Source organism: Saccostrea echinata, unplaced genomic scaffold (assembly GCF_033153115.1).
Source record: "Saccostrea echinata isolate AGI-Se365-2 ecotype Australia unplaced genomic scaffold, CSIRO_AGI_Sech_v1 ptg000001l, whole genome shotgun sequence".
NCBI classification, from domain to species: Eukaryota; Metazoa; Mollusca; class Bivalvia; order Ostreida; family Ostreidae; genus Saccostrea; species Saccostrea echinata.
The window spans coordinates 6000644-6023739 of record NW_026889750.1 but is presented as its reverse complement, the minus strand read 5'-3'; the positions used below and the strand labels follow the sequence as shown (position 1 = coordinate 6023739).

General features: G+C 32.9%; 2 protein-coding genes across 2 annotated transcripts in view; one reads left to right on the top strand and one right to left on the bottom strand.

Moving 5' to 3' along the window:
- LOC133184258 (epidermal growth factor receptor kinase substrate 8-like) overlaps positions 1-747 on the top strand; it is a 38331-nt gene extending 37584 nt beyond the window's left edge. Inside the window, exon 27 of the mRNA XM_061319236.1 lies at positions 633-747. Coding sequence (XP_061175220.1) covers positions 633-730 — 98 coding nt within the window. The 3' untranslated portion in view covers positions 731-747. The remainder of the gene's footprint in view (positions 1-632) is intronic.
- Positions 748-3381: 2634 nt separating this feature from the next.
- On the bottom strand, positions 3382-22228 carry LOC133184276 (plastin-3-like). Its single transcript, XM_061319260.1, has 13 exons — positions 22075-22228; positions 14549-14707; positions 13473-13642; positions 10983-11078; positions 8584-8791; positions 7968-8153; positions 7658-7735; positions 7278-7485; positions 6825-7001; positions 6571-6672; positions 6000-6109; positions 5035-5178; positions 3382-4610 (listed from the first exon to the last, which is right to left on the bottom strand). The coding sequence occupies exons 1-13, from the start codon at positions 22141-22143 to the stop codon at positions 4440-4442; spliced, it is 1878 nt and encodes a 625-aa protein (XP_061175244.1). The 5' UTR covers positions 22144-22228; the 3' UTR covers positions 3382-4439.
- Positions 22229-23096: the final 868 nt, after the last annotated feature.

Below are 23096 nucleotides of genomic sequence, written 5' to 3'. Positions count from 1 at the left end.
CCTGTAATTTTTCCAGTGGTTCAAGAGATAACAGATGCCTTTAATGACATGTTGGAACCCTACGAATAAGGTGATATTTTCGCCCTTTATACATTAATATTTGCGGGGTTTTGTATATATGACGATATTTCAGATTAATCATTGTTATGACTATTTTCTTGTAATCACATACAATATAGATCAAACCACGCAAAAATGGATAAGGGCTTCTTCTAAAAAGCCATCTCTCTGCAGCTAACTATTCCATTTTTTTTCTATTCCTGATTTTGCTTTGCTTTTTTCATGTATAGCACGGTGACCGGTTGTTTTCTTGCAATACAGCATCGTTTTAATTCCTGATCCAATTTTATACATTAATTGCACCTTGATACACATTTTATTTTAGTAGTAGATTTTGTAGTCAGAAAATTCTTTTTATTTATGATGCATATCATTTATCAAAACTGCTGACTCACCGGCAGTATGTAATACTCCTTCTTTTTGCAAAATATATAAAAATAACAACCAGCTTTTCTCAATATTCTATATTATTTCCTCCAGAAATAATTTTCGAGAGAATTCCGTCATCATTACTAGTATTGGAATTATTATTAAGAAAGTTTAGTTCATTTCTGTTTATTACATTATTTTAGGTGACGCCTCCGACAATATGGAGAACGTTGGACTGACGTTGAGAGCAATGTTACGTCATCAGCGTAAACGGATTTCTAAGAGCGTGTATCATGATTAGCGTGTGTCATATCCAGACATTATCATATAAAAAATCTTTGGTTTGACTTTTCCATTAATATTAAAAATATTAATTAATTGCATATCCTTTTATAACTTGCTTAAAATCCTTTCATTTATATTTCCAACAGATAACAGTCATCATGTACACGCATACGAAAAAATGTAATGCATACTTTTTTTCACGCATCAATATGACGTATGTATGTAAACAGGGAAAATACATATGTGATTTTAACATTAATAGCCAACAGATATGTACACGTATTATTTTACTGCAAATAAGCAGAATTTTAACGGCTAATTGTAAAATTCCTAAATAAGAGGCCTACCAGTAGTGATAAATTTTTGATTATTTATTTTGATCAAGTTACTATATTTTAGTACATACATTATATTTATACTTTATCATTATTTGTATTATATGCCTTCAAAAGAGTGCCATGTAGTTTTTTGACAAAGGTTTTTCTTATGTTACTGTATTTTAAATGGTACTTAATTTTTTCCTCATGTCCCTTTTTTTCACCAATTGATAATAATAAAACACAAACAGTCCTGTAGTACAAAGATTTCTTGCCAATCTAATTAAGGAGTTAATAATTCATGAACACATATATCCATTGTGCCAGATCTTGCCCCCTTTTCGTTAACCTTGTATATATTCTAGTGTTAGTAAGAAATTAGTCGTACATGTATTAAATCAATGTACTGTTAGAACTGAATACCATACCCGTAATATACAACTTCCAATTTATTGCAGGTACGTATTATCGGGGGAGGGGGAGCGGACAGCCCCCCCCCCCCCCATAACCTTTTACTGTTGAAAATCTTCATTGAAAGCCTTTCCCCTCCCCTCTTTTATTTGTTGTAGTATAGTCAAATCGTCTCATGATAATGTATTAAGCCCCCCCCCCTAACCTTTTACTGTTGAAAATGTTCATCGAATGCACACCCCCTTCCCTCTTTTGTTGAAGTAAAGTCAAATCGTCTCATGATAATGAATTAAGCCCCCCCCCCCAACCTTTTACTGTTGAAAATGTTCTTCGAAATCACATCCCCTCCCTCTTTTGTTGCAGTATAGTCAAATCGTCTCATGATAATGTATTAAGCCCCCCCCCCCACCTTTTACTGTTGAAAATGTTCATTGAAAGCCCGCCCCCTCCCCTCCTTTGTTGCAGTATAGTCAAATCCCGTCCCATGATAATGTAGTAATAAAATTTGTTTGTGGAAAAGGTTGGAATCCCCCACCCCCAAACACACACGTTTTGTCAAAGATTTTTCATGTACATTGTCAATTTTTTTTTTACCTGCCCCCCCCCCCCCTTCATAAACGATACTACGTGCCTGCATTGTCATAAAATATTATGCACACATATGTACAAATTTAAATATTTATATATTTGAGGGTTTTTTAAAGGAAGTTGAATTGATTAGATTTTACAGCATGTAATTTTCACTTCAATATTATAACGGAAGAAACGTATATCAGAGATTATGCAAAATCAAACTCATTTCCTTTTTGCAATTTTGAGTGCCAATATATATATATATGATATGCGTTCATATTGATTAGATCAAGAAGTGCATGTTACAATTATTTTACATTATGTATATTTACCATTACTTCAATTGTCATTTTATCCTTCTTCATATATGTAACTCATGTTATACATATGTTTGTTACAATAAATGAAAATAATTTATTCAAAGTCTTGTTAATATTTGTCCTGTACAAAGTTTGTAAGCACAGGTATGATTTCTCTCTTTCTCTCTAAACACTATAACACAGGTATAATAAGATGATTTTACCAATTATTATATACACAATTTATGATTTGGTGTATTGAGTCGGTCAACCTTGTTCCTAAACTATAATCCGTTAGATCCTAGCTGAGTTTAGCTGCGAGAATGGGCATTCATGATTGTAACTATTAGAATTATTTCATGATAGATGTATTTCCCAAAGTCATTTCAATTTCTTCCATGTGTTGCAGGAAATATAAAATAGTTAAAAATGTTTATCATGATCCTTGTTAAATATACTAATGATATTATATATACTGTAGATAAGGGAAATAACTCTGTCAATCCTATCTACAATATCAGATTTCATGGATTTTTTTTTCTAGAATATTTCAAATATGCCACCGCTTGCTGGAAAATTAGACTTGCATTCGGCACTAATGGCCACTGAGCAGTGCAGTATTTTTTTCTTTTGTGCCAGCATATACTGGGTCAGGAAGCATCGAATGATACGGTCTCATCCAAAGGACTCTTGAAAACTTGTTTAAACAGGCAATTTTTGAAAGCATGTTTGTACATCTAATGGAAGTGGAAATAGAAGCTTCAAATGACAAGCCCTCATTTTAAAACACAATGCATATAAAATCTAAGAAACAGCCAGGAAAAAACTTCAGCACTATTAGTTTCAGAATACATTCCAAAAACCGAGAGAAAAAACTCATTTTGATCCGTTTCAAAATTATATTTAAAAAAAAAACTTTTTTGGACTGGGCCTTGGCCAGACTGCAAAAATTGATAACAATAGTCTTTTCTCTTATTCTGTTAATTTGCCCCACAATCCATCACTTCTGATACATTTACGTAACATTTCATCATTGAGGTCCACTTCTACAAGCAAGCAAAACTCAGTTTTGTTTTCAAATTGGTTTTATTAATAAATCTAGAATGTATAAATGTTATTTTTTAGGCTTTTATTCATTCAAGCATATGTCAATAACAGCAATAATTAGACAAGATAAAAAATAAATTTCTGTTGAATGGTGATGTTTTATAATAATGATACAAATGAATTCAAATTCAGCCATATGTTCAAACTATTGGAAGTGGTCACACTTATATAAATATGTACTCCCTAACAAAGTTTCAACAAATGTTCCAATAAGAACTATAGACAGTCAAAAATGAAATTTTCTGACCTAAAAAATAAGATTTTCAAAGTCTCTGACTGGAATGTGATATGGAAGCATTTTATCCAGCACTATTGTTTCCTCATCTTAATTATCTACCATGTTTTCATCAGATCTAAACCGTGGCTAACACTACAGGTTAAATGATTAAAAAACTAGAGACTATAGAGACAGGCTTATGCATCACTTCAGTTTTTTTTATATGATTGTTTAATGTCATGATAGTTCAAAAGTAATAAAAAAAAATCACAGATAATATGGTGAACAAATATACAGGAAGTGTATACTTTATTATATTGTTCATAAAATAAATATGAAAACAAAATTTTTTTTTCTAAAATTAGAAAAATAAATTTATGAACCTTTCTACTGACTATATCTGAAAATGTATATGATGTGGTCCCATTGCATAGTTGGCACATTTTGGTCCACGCTTTCAAAAATTCCCAGTAAAAAGGAAATTGTACATGCTCAACAGTTAAGTACACGAGCATACATGCATGTTTAGTTTATTGCTATGACAACTTTTGCATAAAGGAAGAAATGTAAAAAAAAATCTTTTTTTTCAAAACATGGAAAATTTTGTCTTCAAACATAATACTGCAAAAATCATCATGATTTTTCACTTTTTCCTTCTGCTCGCACAATTTAATTTCCTATACCGTTCTAGCAGTTCCATATAATATATTGAAACTAAGTGAATAAAGAAAAAAAATATTTGAAGCAAATTTTTTGACTTTTGTTGTACAAACAGAAAATGCAAGCTGATATTGGTTATGTCTACGATGTTTCTCCATTCTGTTGGCTCCTCATGTCTCTTGCCATAAGACAGGCAAAAATGGTCATAATCATTTTTTGTTTAACGTCAACAATGTCCTCTGGAAGAGCGTACACCTTAGCTCCTGCTTTTCTGGCCATAGAAATGGCATATTTAGCATTGGACATCTTGTCCTGTTAAAGAAAGTAAAAAAAAAAGTTAATATAAAAAATAACAAAATACAATATAATGACATTTCATACAGCTGGTGAATTTGAGGGTTATGTTTGAGTGGAAAGGGGGGGTACATAAAACAAAACAGCCCCTATTTTATGGTTCATAAACCCTCTTCTCAATCATATAAAATGTTGCTTTAACTTTTACGATTTTCCGAAAGAAATGTATTTTATAAGTAAAATACAAACAATTATACCACAGCTTGTGGGGCAAAATTAAACAAAAAAGACATTTCAGCTTGACAAATCTATAAAGGAGTAATAGAGATTTATGTCATTAAGAGTTATCTCTCTTATCAGTGTATCAATGAACCTTAATTAAATATCCCTTCATTCAAAATTATTAGAACCCCCAGAGCATTGACAAGAACAAATATCTGACCTCTTCTGAGTGTCCGTCCTTTACTAAGTCGTAATTGATCATTCCTCGTCTGATGCAGTCAATGAGGTCAATTATTGTTTTACCATCTGACAAAGTGGAATCATTAAAACCTGTGAAACTGGTCTTTTTACCTCCCTCTCGCAACTGAAAAAAAAAATCCATATGATTTATGAAGGATTTAGAGAACTACACATGTACATTGGAACAACAATGTTATCACCTTTATTACAAAAAACAAAATTAACAAAGCCAGAAAAAGTTATAATATAGAATAAAGACATGTAAAGGAATCTGCAAATACATGTACTGGCAATTTTTTAGGTCCCAACCACAACAAATGTGTGGTAGTGCACATTTAATATTATCAAAACCAACCCAGGGGACCAGTACTGAATATTGTAATCATACAAAGGCAGGGTAAGGCTGACACAAATAGATTTTATTGCACTATTTAGAGTAATTTCCCTTGAGAGCACTCTTTTTCCTGAAAGTTTGAATAAGTCCAAATCTTGCAAATAATTTAGAGTACAATCTTTGAAAGTTATTAAGTCATACTACCTCATACATACTCACAACTCATCTGCAAGAGTGATCAGTGGTTAGTTTTTTGCTAACATTCCAATAAATCACACTTCCTTTTATCAACAAAATTGACTGTTCCAAGGTTTTGGGCAACAGTGTGTTCATAGTTATGTCACTGTCCCCAACCCAATTGCTTATCATGTCTCCAATATGAAAGAATTCTTATACCGTACATAATCATAATAGCAATTTTTCTTTGATGCATAAATTGGGCACTGCATTTAAAAAAGACGTTCTAAAGAGATGCCTGCTGTGGGGTTTTTTTTTTTTTTTGTTTTCTTTTTGTGGACAACAAAAAGGGCTGTAATATCCTTTAAAGGATCAGAAGAACACATTAAGAGACCAATAGATACATGTATATGTGGCATATATAGCACTCCCACCTTGGCATTAGCCCATTCAATGATGGCAGCATCATTGATAAGTGAGTCCCCTCCAGCCAGCTGTCTGAGGATACTTAGTGTGTAGGCTCTCATCAGCTGCCACACCAGACCTACAATGTTACTACTAGTGTCAATTTTTATCAAATCATACATAACATTTCATGTTGATAATTTTTCAAGTACAACATAATATTTCAAAAGCAATGGCATTACTTGTAAAGGAGAAGTTTCTCACTGGTTTCTTCAAATGTTTTAAACAGAACCCACAAGAAGACAATATTTCAGAAAATAAAAAAAGGAACTTAAGGTTCATTGACCCTATGATAGGAGAAATGTCTCTCACTAGGATAAATTACTATCATTCAACTTAAAAGGCCATTTCTCTTAAGTTTTTTTCCCACAAAGTATGATGACTTTGTGTGCTTTTTAGTCAAAAATTGAGATTTCTTCCGTAAATAAATAGCATCAAAGTACACTTTTATATGAGTGAACAGATGGAGGATGTATCTTAAGATAGACATTTGAAAATTTGTATATATTCTACGTAATGAATAATTATGTTTTAACATACCAAGAGTCAGTGTGGGGTTTCCTTCATTAATATCTGCTCCACTGATGCCCACCAAGGAAAACTTACATTCTTTTCCTAGTTCTACTACATAATTACAATTCTCTACAAAAAAAAAAAAAAAATAAATAAATAAATAAAAAATCAAAAAAATATCAATCTTATCACATCTTTAGAATATCTCATAAAATATCATAAAAATAAAATAAATAAATAGATGAATAAATACAGAAATGTATGAAATGACTGACGTTTACCTAATTTTTCAAAGTTAATTTTTAATTTGTTGAACTTCTGAATGACCCTCTTCCAGTTCACGACCCCTGGTCTGATAATGTCATATAATTTGAAATACACAAGACCATCCTGAAGGTCAGAGTAAAGATAATGTACATAGGGCTGCACTCCCAAACTGTTCATCCAGTTTCTGTATGCTGAAAATTTCAAGCAAAATCAAATTAAACTTGCTATTACATGTGATAATAAAATATACATTCTGAATTTCTGGAAAATTTTTTTATTCTATTTCAGCCTTCCTTAAATATCCTAGTTCCTTTATTTGAAACAATTCAGGGAAATGGATTACTTTTTATTTATTCTACTCAGACTTCTTTAAAAATCCTAGTTGCTTGATTTGAAACAAGTCAAGGAAATAGATTACTATTTATTTATTTTTTTTGCTACATATGGCATTTTATAAGTCCTCTTACTCTTTTCTTCTCTGGTTTCTTCTACGACATCCATCTCCATATCCTCTGGGGGTTCCAGGGCTGGGAACTGGTTGAATAGGTTAGCCACGAAGGCCATATTCAGCTTATAGTTACCCGACGTCACATCTTTAGGCGACACGAAGCTGCGACAGCCAATCTTGTCTGCCTCCTGTAACATAAGCTCAGCTCTCTGCTCCAAATTATGTTCCTAAAAACATGAAATTCAAAATTGTAATTTTTTTTACTCCAATGAAGGTGAAATCTTGCATCAAATCTATGAGACATCAATCCATCATTTGAAAAGTCTGTTAAGTATGTTTAAATCTGACACAGGCTTCTTAGAGAATAGGACTGTTGTTGCCGAATGTCAGTATACTTACAGACATAGGAGGACCTGACATGACATTGTTTTCTCTAGGTGCAATCTGCTCCAGTAAATAGCAGTAAGCCTCTGAATCCTGTAAAAGACAGCAAATTAAAATCCATAACTAACTGTCCAATGAGCTATCAACTACGAATAATCATGCAGGAGCACAAAACTTTTCCACTTTGAGCCAATTTTTCTACACTTAAAAAAAATTTTTTTATTCTTATTGTTAAATAACAATTATTGTACATGTGTATGTACTGCAAACAAGAGAATATATGTCATTTTTTATTTTATTTTTGTTGACCATGCTTCAACTTTACCTTGATGTCATTCTGGAAGTTATTGATCCTGCGGTCAATTCCGGCGTTCCTGAGGTGGTAATTGACCCAGCGGATCAGGATCTGTTCTGGAGACAGTTTCTTAAGGTCCTCTGGAGTTTCCCCTTCTTCCAGAAGATTTACAAGACCAGGGTGGTTAGCCAAGTTAATATCACTTAGCAGACCAATCTAAAATTGCAACCAAAAAAATAGTAAAAATTTCATTGAACTCTACAATGCCTGCATCCTATCTGGTTTATGCTGAATGCCACATTTAGGCTAAAAATATAACAGAAGCCAACACATATCGGTCACTTTTATAAAAGAAAGAAACATACATGTTTATAATCTTATTTTATACAAATTAAATATATTATGTTTCAGATTTCTATACTGCAATTGAATTTCATGTTTGTCATTGCAGCAAAGAAACATAACATTTCTCGAATAACTGTCACACATTGGTCCTAATGAGAAAGGAGTCTCACGAGTATAATGTACTGACAAGTACCGTGCTAGTTCTCTAATTGCTTGATTCTCATTTCATCACAATAAATCAAACATCAAAAATCCATATCTCTTATGTGTAAGAATTTGCTGGAACTACTAGGACACATACCCTAATGACCTGCCATAACAGGCCAAGAACAAGATGAGGTTTACACTTCTCCAAATCATCGTCCCCGATGTTGACGATGTTACAGCCAATGGACTGGGCGGACATCAGGGCCAAATTGTGGTTCTCGGCCCTGCGATAAATGCTGAGGTTTGTTTTGTTGATGGCACGTTCATCGATGGTATCTGGTACAGACTTGTTGATAAGTTTACTACAACATACAAACAAAATTTCAATGAACGTAATTTAATTTATAATTTGTGAAATTGAAATCATACTTTATAGCAGAGAATTATATTTGACACAAATGAGATCAATATTCAAGGAATTCAAGACATGAAATTGTGTCTTCTTAGGAATGTACCGGTAAGAATACACACTCATATGTATCAAATTTTCTTATGGTGCACATCCTTGATACATGCTTAACTAGATGTTATGCCACGAATGCCCCTGCAGGCAGCCAAAATTTCAAATGCCATATTTAGTTTTAAATTAGTTTGCACAAATTAAAGATTTTTTTTTAAGTTCAAGGGGCATAACTCTGTCAAAAATCATCAAATTACAACTAAATTCAAACTTGACCTGTATTTTCTGGTAAAATACCTGCATATGCAATTAAACCTTATACATACATCCCTACATAAGTAAGAAAGTGGACACTGAAAATTTATTTTTTCTAAGTTCAAGAAGGATAACTCTGTCAAAAATCATCGGACCATGACCAAATTTGAACTTAACCTGAGTATTCCTATGATGTATTCATACGCCAAATTTGAGTTGAATGTCTGCAACTGTTGCTGAGATAATAAACAGAACATGACTGATGAAGAAATGACAGAATGACGGAACAGGGTAGCACTATATGCCCCTGGCCATTTTATGGCGGGGGCATAAAAATTAGCAAAATTGAGAGGGATCTATCAGAAATTGGAGAAATATGTAAGTAATGACCTATATAAGTAATGACCTGGGGAACTTGAATTTCGTACTGATGAATTGGCCAAATCATTTATCAGTTAATACTTTCCCAAATACTTTGTGTCCTTTCTCAGGGAGCAATCATTTATTTTTTAATTACCATTGACAATGGTGACCGTATCTGTATTAAAAAGACTTTCTGGGTGAAAAAAAGAAAGCATAATTAACAATGCAGCTTAATAGCAAATATAGCTTAACGGGGTACTTGAAGCAAAAGAGGCTGGTATTTTAGCAAATATATAACAAGTACTTACGAATGAACTGAAATTATTTTTAACATCATAAAAAGTAAACAATGCTTTTTTTAAACAACTGACATACAGTTCAATGTCAGTTTATTTGGTGAAAAATAAATATTGCTCCAAATTTATCCAATATTGGTCAGCCTATTACAGAGTGACCCTAGCTTTTGTTCATCCTAAACAGGTCAATAGATTTTTTACTCAAGTTTCTGTTTGTAGCATAAGTTCTAAATAGCAGAAATCAATTCTCAAACAGCTGATTGTACAAGTGTTGTGGGTAACATATGGCCAAATACAAGGAAATCTTGATGTGATGCACTCTTGCTGGGGTTACATAATGCACTCACGTACTATGATGAGACAGAGGAGAAATTAGCTATGCCATGTTAATTTTTTGACACACCTCTTTAATTACACTGCAAACTGCATAATGTGCATTTTCTCTTTTAATGTATTTCACAATCATCTGTTTTATATTCACAGTCATCTGTTTCATTTTTTTCTCTCTAACTTTTGCAGATATTCTAACGGAGTATATGGACCACTAACCATGCACAATAAATCTATTGAAAATGTTACTTAAAGTTCAAGTAGGCTGTCTGTTATATATATAAGGAAAGAAATGTACAAGTTTGCCATATAAGGGATGCAATAAACATAAACTATTATTCATATCTATGTAGTATCACATGTCAATTTTACAGGAAAATTGTTGAATTTTTATAAGAAAAAAAAACACATCCTTAAACAAAGCTTTCAATTGCATAACATTTCTATTTCAAATACCCTTGTACTCTTATATATACACATATATGTGTAAGGTCTGATAAGGAAGTTGACATATGTAAGGAGAGACTAAAATAATTTAAATTGAAAACAAAGATCAATTTATTTCCTTTTCTTTGTAGGACAAAAGGTTAAGTTTACAAGGGAAGGTGATAAACAGCCTATGTCCTGCTAAATAAAATTAAAAATGTATACATTTTTATACTGGGAATCACTTTTTTCCTTTATATATATATAGATTTCAAATTGTTTTAAAAATTTCGAGCCTTATTGTTTGCAGGTATGCACTTCATTGACGTAATAAAAGAGACAGACTATCTGTCACAAATAATGACAACAGAGTAAATTTTGGTTGAGGTGACAACCTCCCCCCCCTCCCCCATTGCTACTCACCACAGCAGGATACCATCCTGGGTCTTCTTGTACAGATCCTCACCCATGGATGACAAGGGGAGGTACTTGGCACAGTCTGGGTCATCAGCCAAAGCCCTGTCGAAAAGAATCCATAGAACTTGAAATTTTGTCATAAAATTAACTGATAATAGTACATAATATGCAGTATATAAAATATGGTAAAATTGGTGATAAATATATATCATATAAAATTAAAAGAATACAAAAATAAGATTGAAGTGAAAAGAAAAAAATTAAAAAGAAAAATGATATCACAATTAAAAACATGAAGTCCATGGGCTACAATGCTAATCTGAGCCACTTTGTGCCTACTGTTCTTCATCAGCAGATTATTCCTTTGTAATACTTTGATCTCCTATCAGGGCCCCATCCTACTCCAGGACTATGATTTGAACTAAGGCCATTCCAAGTTATTTCTCTGTTTAGCGTCGGCATGCACCTTGGTTTTTGACACCCCATATCAGAAAAAACAAACAAAATCAGGTGTCCTGAACTTGACTATTCTGGTCGAAATCAATGAATTCTGTCAATTTCTCAAGATATTTGTCTACAATATGTCATATTAGGAATATTGTAAGCATTGAATACACTGTACCTTGATTTTGCTTAAGAATAGTTTTTTTCTACGAGAAGAATAGATCCTTTGAATGACGTCATTTTTGTGACTATAAAGTCTGTGTTTTATTTTTTGATTTGTGTGTTTTTTGCGAATAGGTAGGTAGGTTTTTGAAAGATGGGTGGACGCTAAACAGAGAATAAACTTGGAATAGCCTAATTTGGATCTACACTTCCTGAGGACTAATCGAGGCTATGCTGTTCTTGGGAAAAAGAGTTTTTAAAGATTTTTTCTATATATGTTTTATGTAAAAATTTGATCTCCTATTGTGACCTCACCTTACATCTGGTTATGGTTTGAACAAAGTTGAATCTACACTAATTGAGAATGTTTTCAAATTAATATGACTAATTATGGCTTTACTGTTGTTGAGAACATGATTTTGATATATGACTATGTAAAACTTTGATCGCCTATTGCAGCCCCACTCTATCCCAAGGGACTTTGAACTGAACAAATTTGAATCTACAACTACCTGAGGATGCTTCCACATCAAATATGACTAATCATGGCTTTGCCATTCTTGAGAGGATTTTTAAAGATTTCTCATATATATTCTCATGTAAAGCTTTCACCCCAATTGTAGCCTCACCCTGTCCCTGGGGTCCCTGATATGAATTAACTTATATCCACACTTTGTCAGGAAGTTTACACAAAAGTTTCATAATGGCCAAGTGTTTCTTGAGAGGATATTTTAAGCCAACCCCCTCCCCCTTTTCTTGATAATCTCTCCTTTAAAGAGTAACATGGCCCTTTATTTTAATAAATCTATCCCCCTTTACCAAAGGATGCTTTATGGTAAGTTTCTTGAAATTGATCAGGTGGTTCTGGAGAAAAAGTTCAAAAATGTGAAAAGTTAACAGACAGACAGATGGATGGACAGACGGACGACAGGTGATCAGAAAAGCTCACTTGCACCTTCAGTTCAGGTGAGCTAAAAAGAATGCTTATCAGTAGCTTTAAAGTGCCTTTAATTTATCAGCATAAGAAATCCTGTTTAGTCTTTAAGTAAATACTTGCACTCTACATCTGACATGATTATGGGATAATCTCCGTAAAATTCTCTAACATCTACAATTTCTAGCCATTACATTTGACAAACTTCACTAGCTTTTTACAACAGTAAACATGGCTTGCGTTTTAATTTCAAGGTTGTCAATTGCAAAAGGAATTCCTGAATTCCTCTGAATGCACCAAATAATTCCTATACTCAGTGCAACATTAATGACATTCGTTTAGTCGGGACAGTTCAAAAGGTAAAATATTTACGCTAGAATCTTATTCATTAATTCACTGTTATTACACCTTAAACATCCATAGAATTAATCATACAGTCTAACGAAATGAAAACATGTCACGATTTGTGGGACATTAACACAAAACAAACAACAACAAAAAAATAACTATGAAATTACTGAAACTAAGAGCACACTAGTTAGTTTTGTGTTGAGACTTATCACTTGCTGAAAACAAAAATATTAAAAGGTGCAAAATAAAAAAAATAAAAGAGGAAAATGTGTTGATCAAAATTTAAAATGTGAAAAACTGGTAGCAAGCTGATTATATATCACACATAATCTCTATTATTTGTTGAGGAGCACACTCAGCACAGCACACCAGCACACTAGTGTGCTACCTATTAATCCAGTCAGTAAATGCTTTCTGATCCTCTTTTTTGACACTATGTGTGGTGCCCTCTACGGAAGCTTGTGACAATCCACCTAGCGATTCCACATTTTTCCTTGATTTAATAACAGTTTTCCAGTGTACGCTTTGATCATTTTTGCTCTTCAGGTCCGCGTAGATCTGTAAAAATGGTCGACGATTATTAGACAATGTGCTTTGCATCATACCTGTTGATCCAGTCAGCGAAGGCTTTCTGTTCCTCCTTTCTAACGGTGTGGGTGGTACCCTCCACAGAAGCCTGGGAGCTCCCTCCCATTGTCTCAACATCTTTACGAGTTTGGACTTGCTTTTTAAATGTTATTCCAATATCTTTTTCCTCTTTCAAGTCAGCATACATCTGTCATCATAGCAACACAGCAAAAATGGTCAACATGTTAGTAATGAACTCACTGAGAGACAAAATGATCATGCAATATCAATCTAACAAGGATCACATACCAATACAAAATTAAGATTTCAGTTGATATTTTTATTCCCACCACTAGTGTTTCATGAATTTTTTAAAGAAATTCTAAAGTGGATTCTGTACTAAGCAATTTTTTTCTTTCTATAAATGAAAAAGTACAGCTTGAACACTGATATGTCAAATACAAGAAGTATATAAAGGTATGTTGGGGGTCATGACCTTTTGTTGAACTTGAGCTTTAACCTAGATATCTAATGCAATCAGATATTTCAGAGTTGCAATGTCCAAGATATCAAGGTCCAACTGTACCTCAATTCTGCTACTTTCAGAAAATGTTTTACAAATGTTGTTTGCAAAATTTACGTCTTTATCCACTTGTGAACATAAATATGCATTTAACTCTTGAATTATCAATTTTATCTCAAGACTGTCAACACAATAGAAATGGTTTAAATTCTTCCCAGTCTGGCATATTAAATGCCATGTTTCACTATTGTTACTTGTGAATGTGACTGAATTTATCCACTTTTTATTGCAATAAAGGTGTGAAAGCCTTAATGTCAATAACCATGAATGCATTTTAATGTCTTTGAAAATAATTAAAACTTTAGTTGAAATATTTCAACAAATTGTGAACAAAATATTAAAATGCATGTGACGACTGCACAGAGATAATGAAATGTACATGTAATATATCAGTTATAAACTGAAATTCTACAACGGCTACTTATCAAGATGCAGTTATCTATATATAAAAAAGAGAAAAATCCTAAGTCATTACAAAGTCCACGTGGCATATACAACACACAGAAGTACCCCCAAGCACTGCATGTGTACCTGTTTGAATTCATCGATGTCAATTTTTCCATCCTTGACCTTTGTGTCATATTTAGCTATAAGATCTCGGACCTGGTAGTTGGGTATTTTCATTCCACACAGTTCTAGCGCATGTTGTAGTTCGGAAACTTCTATAGAGCCACTGCCATCTTTGTCAATCTGTCAAAATTAGGTCAAAGATTAGTTTCCATATTAGATCATTTCAATACCAATTTTTGAAAATGAATTTATGAAGGGGAAAAACTTTTTATATGTGTTAAAACACATTTATGGCATAAATGAATAGAAGTAATTTTTTTTTAATTTATGCTTACAATGAACTTATATTTTTTCAGAGTACTTGTAAATATATTAATGAATAATTGACCAGATATAATAAATTACAGGTGCACTGTCTTGATGTAGCATAATGTTTTTTAGTCATCCATGGATATTCCTAGATGACCCTGTTTCACTGTACACATAACAAAAATTAGCTAAGTGCATTCAGATGAAAAGATGTCTTTAAAATTCAGAAAAGGTTATACTAATGTATTTTTCAGTTACTTAATAAAAGTTATTTTCATCCATAATTATGTAAATTTAAGTACATTCTTTCACCTTGTTTATGTGAAAAAGTGGATATTTTGTTTGGCAAAATGTTTTGCTAATTTGTTTAAACAATATTAGGACCTCTGCAGCCCCCGGAAAAATTTACGGAAAATCTATTGAGAGCAAATTATAGATTACTTCCTTCAGTTCGTAACATATCTGTACATTATGGAGGGGCACAATGTGTGTTGATTGTGTGGTCATGCAATGTTGGCCTCTAAAACAAGTTTGCACCATGAGGAAGTTTTCAACAGGGGAAACACTACTTGAAGACAAATTTATGAACAAGGAAACTTAACAGGGTATATTGTATCATTACTATGCACTAGTCCCATCAATAATAAGAATCATCATTTCTCTTCATTCTTATCCAAGCAACATTTAAAAAAAAATTAAATATAGACTACAAGATTAACACAGAAATATTTTCCATACTCCCTTTTGAATTCCTTTGAAACCAAAGAGAGAGAGATTTTTCTGGGTTTTCTTCTAAAACTTTTTCCTCAGCACATTCTTTCCTTATCAGACCTACACCACCTGACAGAGATATCAGATTAGAGCTGTCAGTGAAAGTCGGAAAAAATTACGGTTTCAAACTCTAAATCTGAGATGACTCAGCACCCAGCTTCAGAATCGAGTCATAAGACGCAAGTTTTTATTAACTTTCCTTGTTACTCAACTCACTTTTAATGGGATATTGAAGTTAATGACACATAAAAAAAAGCCACAGCATCTGTTGTCAAATTCATCTAAACCCTCTTTGTTTAGAAGCTTAAAATATTACACTCCAAATGTTCTCTTAAATACATGTATTATAATATTTTAAGCAAACAGAATATTGCTTTAATTTTATACTTAACATAGTTATACATATATAAGCACCCCTTGACAGTATTTTACAAATTACTTACTGAAACACACGTTTTAATTTTAGCATAGACATGTAAAGGTTTTACGGAGTCAAATTTTAATGTTTACAAACTTTTGTATTGCTTAAAAATTGAAATTATACATAAAGATTACCAAACTTTAACTTAAATAGAAACCTTTATACCACCCACAACAAATTATTATTTTTTTTTTAATAAATGTTTCACTTTTTATTTTCAAGCACCTAGGGCACTTAATAGTGCAAAACTTTTCAACTATATGTTCTCAGTCCACTTTTAACTTAAAGAGATCCTGTCTATTGTAGAAGAGGACAATAAGCCTCTACTTAGGATCCTCTTATGAATGAGTCAAATAGATTACTCAGGAGTTGAATCCTTGCCACATATTGAAACCGCTACACACTCCCTGACCACAACATCAAACCTGATGACTGAATAGATGACCGACAGTTCATATAACCTGAGGTTTAAACGCCACAGATGTACGACAAATGCCTTAAACTATTGCACGTAAATTATATTTATAACCATAATACCAATTAGTACACACTATATAAACTCTTGAAGATAAAGTATATATACTAGTATCTCTCCCTTGGGCGATAGACCTGTGTTTGTTTATTATATATGTTGATGACACCAAAAAAGGTCGATAAAACATCTTTATGACTTCATGAATAATAAAGCAGCCATATCTGAATGGTATGTATATAAAACATCTGAGGCAAGACCTGGTCGCTGAAACGTAGAGCCATAGATTTAATGACCATCATTTTCTTTACTTCATTTAGTCACTTTTAAATGATGGTACATGTATATTTTACAAAACAGAACCCGCAGTAAATTTTTTAGCACTTGTAAAATACACATATGCCCTATTTGTTTTGCCTTAATTTGCTTAAAAATCATTATTTCTCAGGTAATCTTTAATGTTGGTTGTAATTTCATCTGCTGGGTGTTGACTGATTAAATGGTTACTGGACAACACAAGGACCATTCTTTCTGTGTATTTACACAACTAATTCTTCCATGAATAGAGAGATTAAATGCAGAAGTCTTCCCAACTGTCAACAGGTCCATGATATATTGGGTTGATCTATTCCACAAAGTAAACAAGTCTCTCCAAAAATAAACAACACATACCCAGTCACCAACTATTAACATAATGGTCATTCTTGCAAAAATCTGTCCATTCAGTTCTAAAACTCTCTGATTTTTGTACAAGATCACCTCTCAAAGAGGTGCAAAAGTTCAGTGTGGTTAGCATACCTTGAAAAAATACCTCATTATCAATTGCATATATATGGATAGTCAGCTACTCTAGGTTGAGCTATCTTACAATCTGCCCTTGCCAGGCTAGACTATGTGATTTAGTATGACAATGTTTGCTGACTCTGTATTTTAAATGCAAAGCTGGCAGTAATTTTCCACCTACACTTAGAGTCTGCTCTGCACTCACACCTTACAGTCAAACTTGCATGAAATTCTTTTTTCACCCCTCTATAAATGTATCATCTATGTTTGATTACTCCCTTATTCAACCCTTCAATAGATTCATTTACAGTATACCAAGTTAAAGTTTCAGGGCTTGTAACCTAATATGTTTATAAGATGTTAGTGTCAAATATTCATGAACCTTACCAATACACAACAGATTGCAGCCTATTCACATTAGAGAAATCTTTTAATTTTGCAAATTTGGCCAGATCCACACATGCATGGCTTTAATATCAATCAATGGCTATGTTTTAAGTGCTCTGGACCTTTAATGATTGAAATCAATAAGGAGATTTATCAGTTATCTAGAGTTGTTAAACTTATTTACGGTGTATATGTTGACACATTATCATATGTCCTCTGTATTATCCCAAACAAACCTCATTTCACAATGGAGTGTTAACCCAAATTGGGGTTATGCATGCAATCTTACATTATGTGTCCTACTTCTTAGACCGAGAGGCAAAATCAAAACCTGTTTGACAACTTTAAAAGCCTTTCATCACCTACGACTGCCATTAGACATAACACACCTTTACTGCAAAAATATTTTCCGAGCTTAGACGGTTTATAGTACTACAGTTTGTATACAGTTGTAACTTTTCTGACCTCATACCTGAATTTAGGGAATGACGGGATGTTTTAAATTGTGTTTTGCATTGTCAGAGGACTCATTTTACAACTTTTACAGTGTTTGTTCTGGAATTTTTATAAGCTCTTTTACTATGGGCAGCACCTCTTTTCAGAAACAGCATTTAAATGATATGCCGATCACACTTCTAACACATGAATGAACAGGATTACAATCTTGTAGTAGTATATCTATCTTAGTGCTGGGTTTATAGTGTAAATGTTCCAAGACATTCCTACTAAACATGAAAAAATGAAGGTGGGGTCCAAATAAGCCATAAATGAAGATAAACTTCTCTCTTTTCTGCCTAGAAAATAAATTAAATTTGTCACAAGATTTCCACATTAGGTTATTTAAAATTCCAAGATAATCGATCATATCCCATGTGCCATTCATCAAAGCTTGCATACACCTACGTATTGGAACATGCATTTATTGTGTCGCAAATGCCATCTTCACCATATAATTCAGGAGCTCATATAAACATGAACCCGCTCCAACGCCCAAAATCGAACATCTTGTCCTCTCCTTTAAATCACAAATTCTCCATTCTAACTATTGGCCCACACAAAATTTACCCCAAATCTTTGCTCCCTGTGGAAAAATTCCAATACAAACATCTCATATAGGCTGATAAGATATTTCATACACTCTCAAGTTTGCCTACCAGTGGATTATTACACTTTAAGCATGTATATTTTAATGTGCTTACCTAACATCTCTCAATTTTGTAAATCAGATTTATTCTTACCACTATTATACGCATGTAACTGTTTAATCTATAATACCATATATATATATTAACAGTAAACGATGCCTTAAAATCAACTCTACAATAGTGCATTAGCTTAGGCCAACAATAAAAAATTTTCTGTTTGCCCTTCCACCTGAATGAGTAAAAATAGCTGACTCAGAACTTTTTTTAAACCTCTAGGAATTTGGAAAAGATTATTTTTTTGATCATTCCAGAATTTCCACATCCAATCAACAACCATTTTTAATTTTATTAACACCTTCAATTTCAAATTCAGCATAGAAGTTGGATTTTTCTGGAATTTTTTTTTTACTACGAACCTACTGACCCAAATTTTTTTTTTATACCAAGTTGGGAGAGGGTAAAGAAACACTTTTTTGTAAAAGATTTCCTAATATTTACATAAGATATACTTTATTCCTTCACTTTTATAAGCCGCAATATGACAGGAAGTTTTACAACTGAGAGTGATGACAAGGAAAAAATCACACACTTGACAAGGAGAGAACAACTCAGACCCTTGACCCATCTAAGACATTATGTGCGCATCTTCCCAATCCAACCCACTTGACCAGAGAAGCGTCAGCGAGGAAACGGAAAACCACTGACCATACACCTTCCTGTATCCTGTCTCCATGTTTCTGTAAATATACGTCTTCCTCTCTCAAACAACAAGCTTCAGTACACCAGAAAAACCTGCTCATCCTTCACGACTTTGTATTAATACAGCTGTCAACTCTTGCTAATGGCCAAATTTTCACTCTTGTATGTATGGGACTACTGTAGTTTTAACATATTAATATGACCACAAATATTCTGTCATTACGAGTAGTGGTTCATTAATTTTGTAAAGGGTGAACATCTTCTACTGATTCTACAAGTCATATCTGATTAAATCTTCAACCTTTTAACATGTCCTTATTCAGAGCTTTTCTTTCCACACCTACTTAAGAGGTAAGCTATCATCACTACCCTCTCTTACACATAGGAATTCATTGAATTTCCACTGACAAACTCGACAAACATACGACTTCTTAATGGCAGGCAAACCAAACAGACAAACCTCCCGAAATAAGTTTGTTCCTCCCAAGTTTACGATTAGCCTTTTGATACAAGGTGTGATGGGCTACCTGTCATAAGTCTGATGGTGGTCGTCTTAACAGTGCTCTCTAACCTTGTGTCAATGTTTTTTACTACTTGGAGACCCCTGTTTGCCCACTGTCATCATTCTTCCAAGTACACCAATACAACCTCTCCAAGAGTGAATGTCTGGGCAATTTATTGCATTCTCCGCTGGCTGAATTTTATCGGGATGATTTACTGAATTTGTTTGTACTGGGTGTTAAAAAAAACAAATAAAGATTCACGTATTATTTGTTTACCCGCACTTTTATATGAAATGAAAAGCTTTTAAAAGAAAGTTCATAAAGAAAAAATGTAGACCAGAACAAATTTTATATGAAAGAAAAATTGTTTTAACTTTATAAAGGTTTCAATGGGAAGAACATGTTCACAATAGAATTAATCCATAAATTATATTACAGGACATACCACACGATATGGAAATCAATGCAATGTTAATTGTTAAAAAAAACTTAATAAAGACAAGTACTGCAAAATACATGAGGAAGAGATGAGGATACAGACAAGGCACCAACTCATGCATCTGAGTTCAAATATCCCCCTCTGATATTTTTAGAGTTCTTCCTTTAATTTGGCTGACAATATCCCCCTCCCTCCTTCCCACTGCTTCAGTATGGTATGGAAATTCATTATTGTTGTTTCCTTTTTAAAGTAGTATTATAATTCAAGTTGCATAGAAAATAATATTTTGATTTTCCTTGTCACAAAAAATATTTCCTTGAAAATTATTAACTTATTCTTCTGCAAAAAAGGATAAATAAACACAGCTATCTTCCCTCTCTCAGCTTGCTTACTTTACACGAATAAGAAGCTTAGTGTGTCATTTCCTTGTGGATTTGAACTAATTAAAATACAATACAGAATGAAGGAAAGGGAAATAACTACAGGGAAATGGTGATTATCCATCGAGTCAGTAAACAAGAACGTTTAATCATGTTTTTGCAACAATTTTCTCTGATCATATCGTACAAGTGTACATGTACATGTAGATGCGCAATACACATGCAAATCAATGTAACTGCCCCTAGCTAGAAAGATCATTGGATAAACAATACTGTATTATTTGGTTTGATTAGATTTTTAATGTGCAGACAGCTCATCTGGTTTTCTCAGAAGACATATACTTGCATGGGTCACCTTTACACCTTGTTACTGACAAAATACCATCAATCATTATTGACAGGTAGACTTTACATCTATCTGAACACATACTTAGCCAACATCAATGGCCTATGTAGACTCTTTTCATTAATCTATTATTGAATTATTTAACATGTTTAAAGAGATATTGGGGTCTGCATTACATTTAGTTATGCAATGTTTTAGTGATTATAAGGACAAAGTTAAAATATGTAGAAATTATGGACATTTAAAGGGTTAATATTATGTAACAAATCTTACAAATCTGTATTATTTACATGTATCGGGGTTTGTTATATCTGATTTTTTCTAGTAGAAATGAATGACAAATCATGGATGATTCACAAAGAACTTTATAATTAATAAAGGTATATGTAAATGCTCTCCTTTTCTCAGAAATCACCTATATGTATGTTACTTGATGGTCATTGTCATGCATTGGTCTTTCTTGACATGTTTGCATGATACTGCATGGAGGAAGATCTGATAATATCAAAACCTGATAACTGAAAACACAACACACTTTACTAAACATACTAAAGCCGATATATATCTGCAAATGTTCACGGCAAGTATGCAACAAAGACCAACTGCATGCTTTATTCATTAATAAAATGCAGACTGGGAATATTATTGTACTTTCAAATTATATTAACCGGTGTCATAGCTTGAGTGGTAATTGGATTTTATGTCTTATACATTTTGGTGTAAATACACAACTTCTTGCTTCTCATGGTTCCAAAGTTACGTTTGACATCACAAGAATGACAACAAAAAATATGGCTACCCCCTTAACCGGCCTGGAGCAAGGGAACTCCAAAACACAGTCATGGCCGCTATGAAAGATATCTGGTGACATTGAAAATAAATCATTACTTACCGTATTAAATGTTTCCATTAACTCACATAGTTGATCATCTGTAATTGTTAAAGTCTGTCGGATAGACATCTTGAAAGTTTCAGTACAGTCTCAGTCTGTGCTGTATAGTAAGGGTGGGACTGTGACTGTCACGTGACAACAAAACGGAAGAAGTTTTGGGAGGTCCTAAAAGGGGAAAAGAGCTCCTCAAAAGCTATTAAGATACTTCTTCCTTATATGGAAAATATTTCTTTTTTCAAAAAAAGAACAGTCATTTGACACAAAATCAGAAGATATATAGTAAATCTTAATTGCATTGTTTTATTTTGAATACAATTGATTACCATATAAGGTAATCCTACAAGAAAGCAAAACATGAATCACTCACTACGGTACAAAAGTTCTCATTAGATATTATACGTCAAGACTAAAAATTACAGCGAAATATCTAATGAAAACCCCAAACCATATGCCTTTATCCTACAAACTGTTTTATCAGCTTTTCAGACAAGTACAAGTACAACGTATATATGTTATAAATTAAATAGAAATCATACATTTTCAAAAGTATTTCCAGAGTTTTGATACTTTCATATCATACAATCTTGAAATAACATATCAGGGATTAAATTCTTTATTTAAAAAATGGTGAGAAAAGTCTTACCGTATTTATATCTCTTAGAGTGTAAATGCTTCCTTCAAGATTGTCTTAGTACGAAGAATGAGTCAGGTCGACTCTAACTGATTCATGCTCTCTGAGTCTCTCTCTCTCCCTCTCTGAGAGAGAGAGTTTTAATTGCATGCAGCCTCATTTTAATCAATTCTTAGCAATTTCATTAATTATTCATTACTTTTCTTTAAATTCGTTTTCCATTAAAAGTTTCACTAATTTTAAGTATGTCCAAATAATATGCACATGGGCACCATTTTTTTCTTCTCTTCTTTATAAATTTTATATATTTTTGTTTCTCCACTCTGTGATAATCATTTAGAAAAAAAAAAAAAATTATCAAAGACACAATTAAACTAATATTTACGATTTT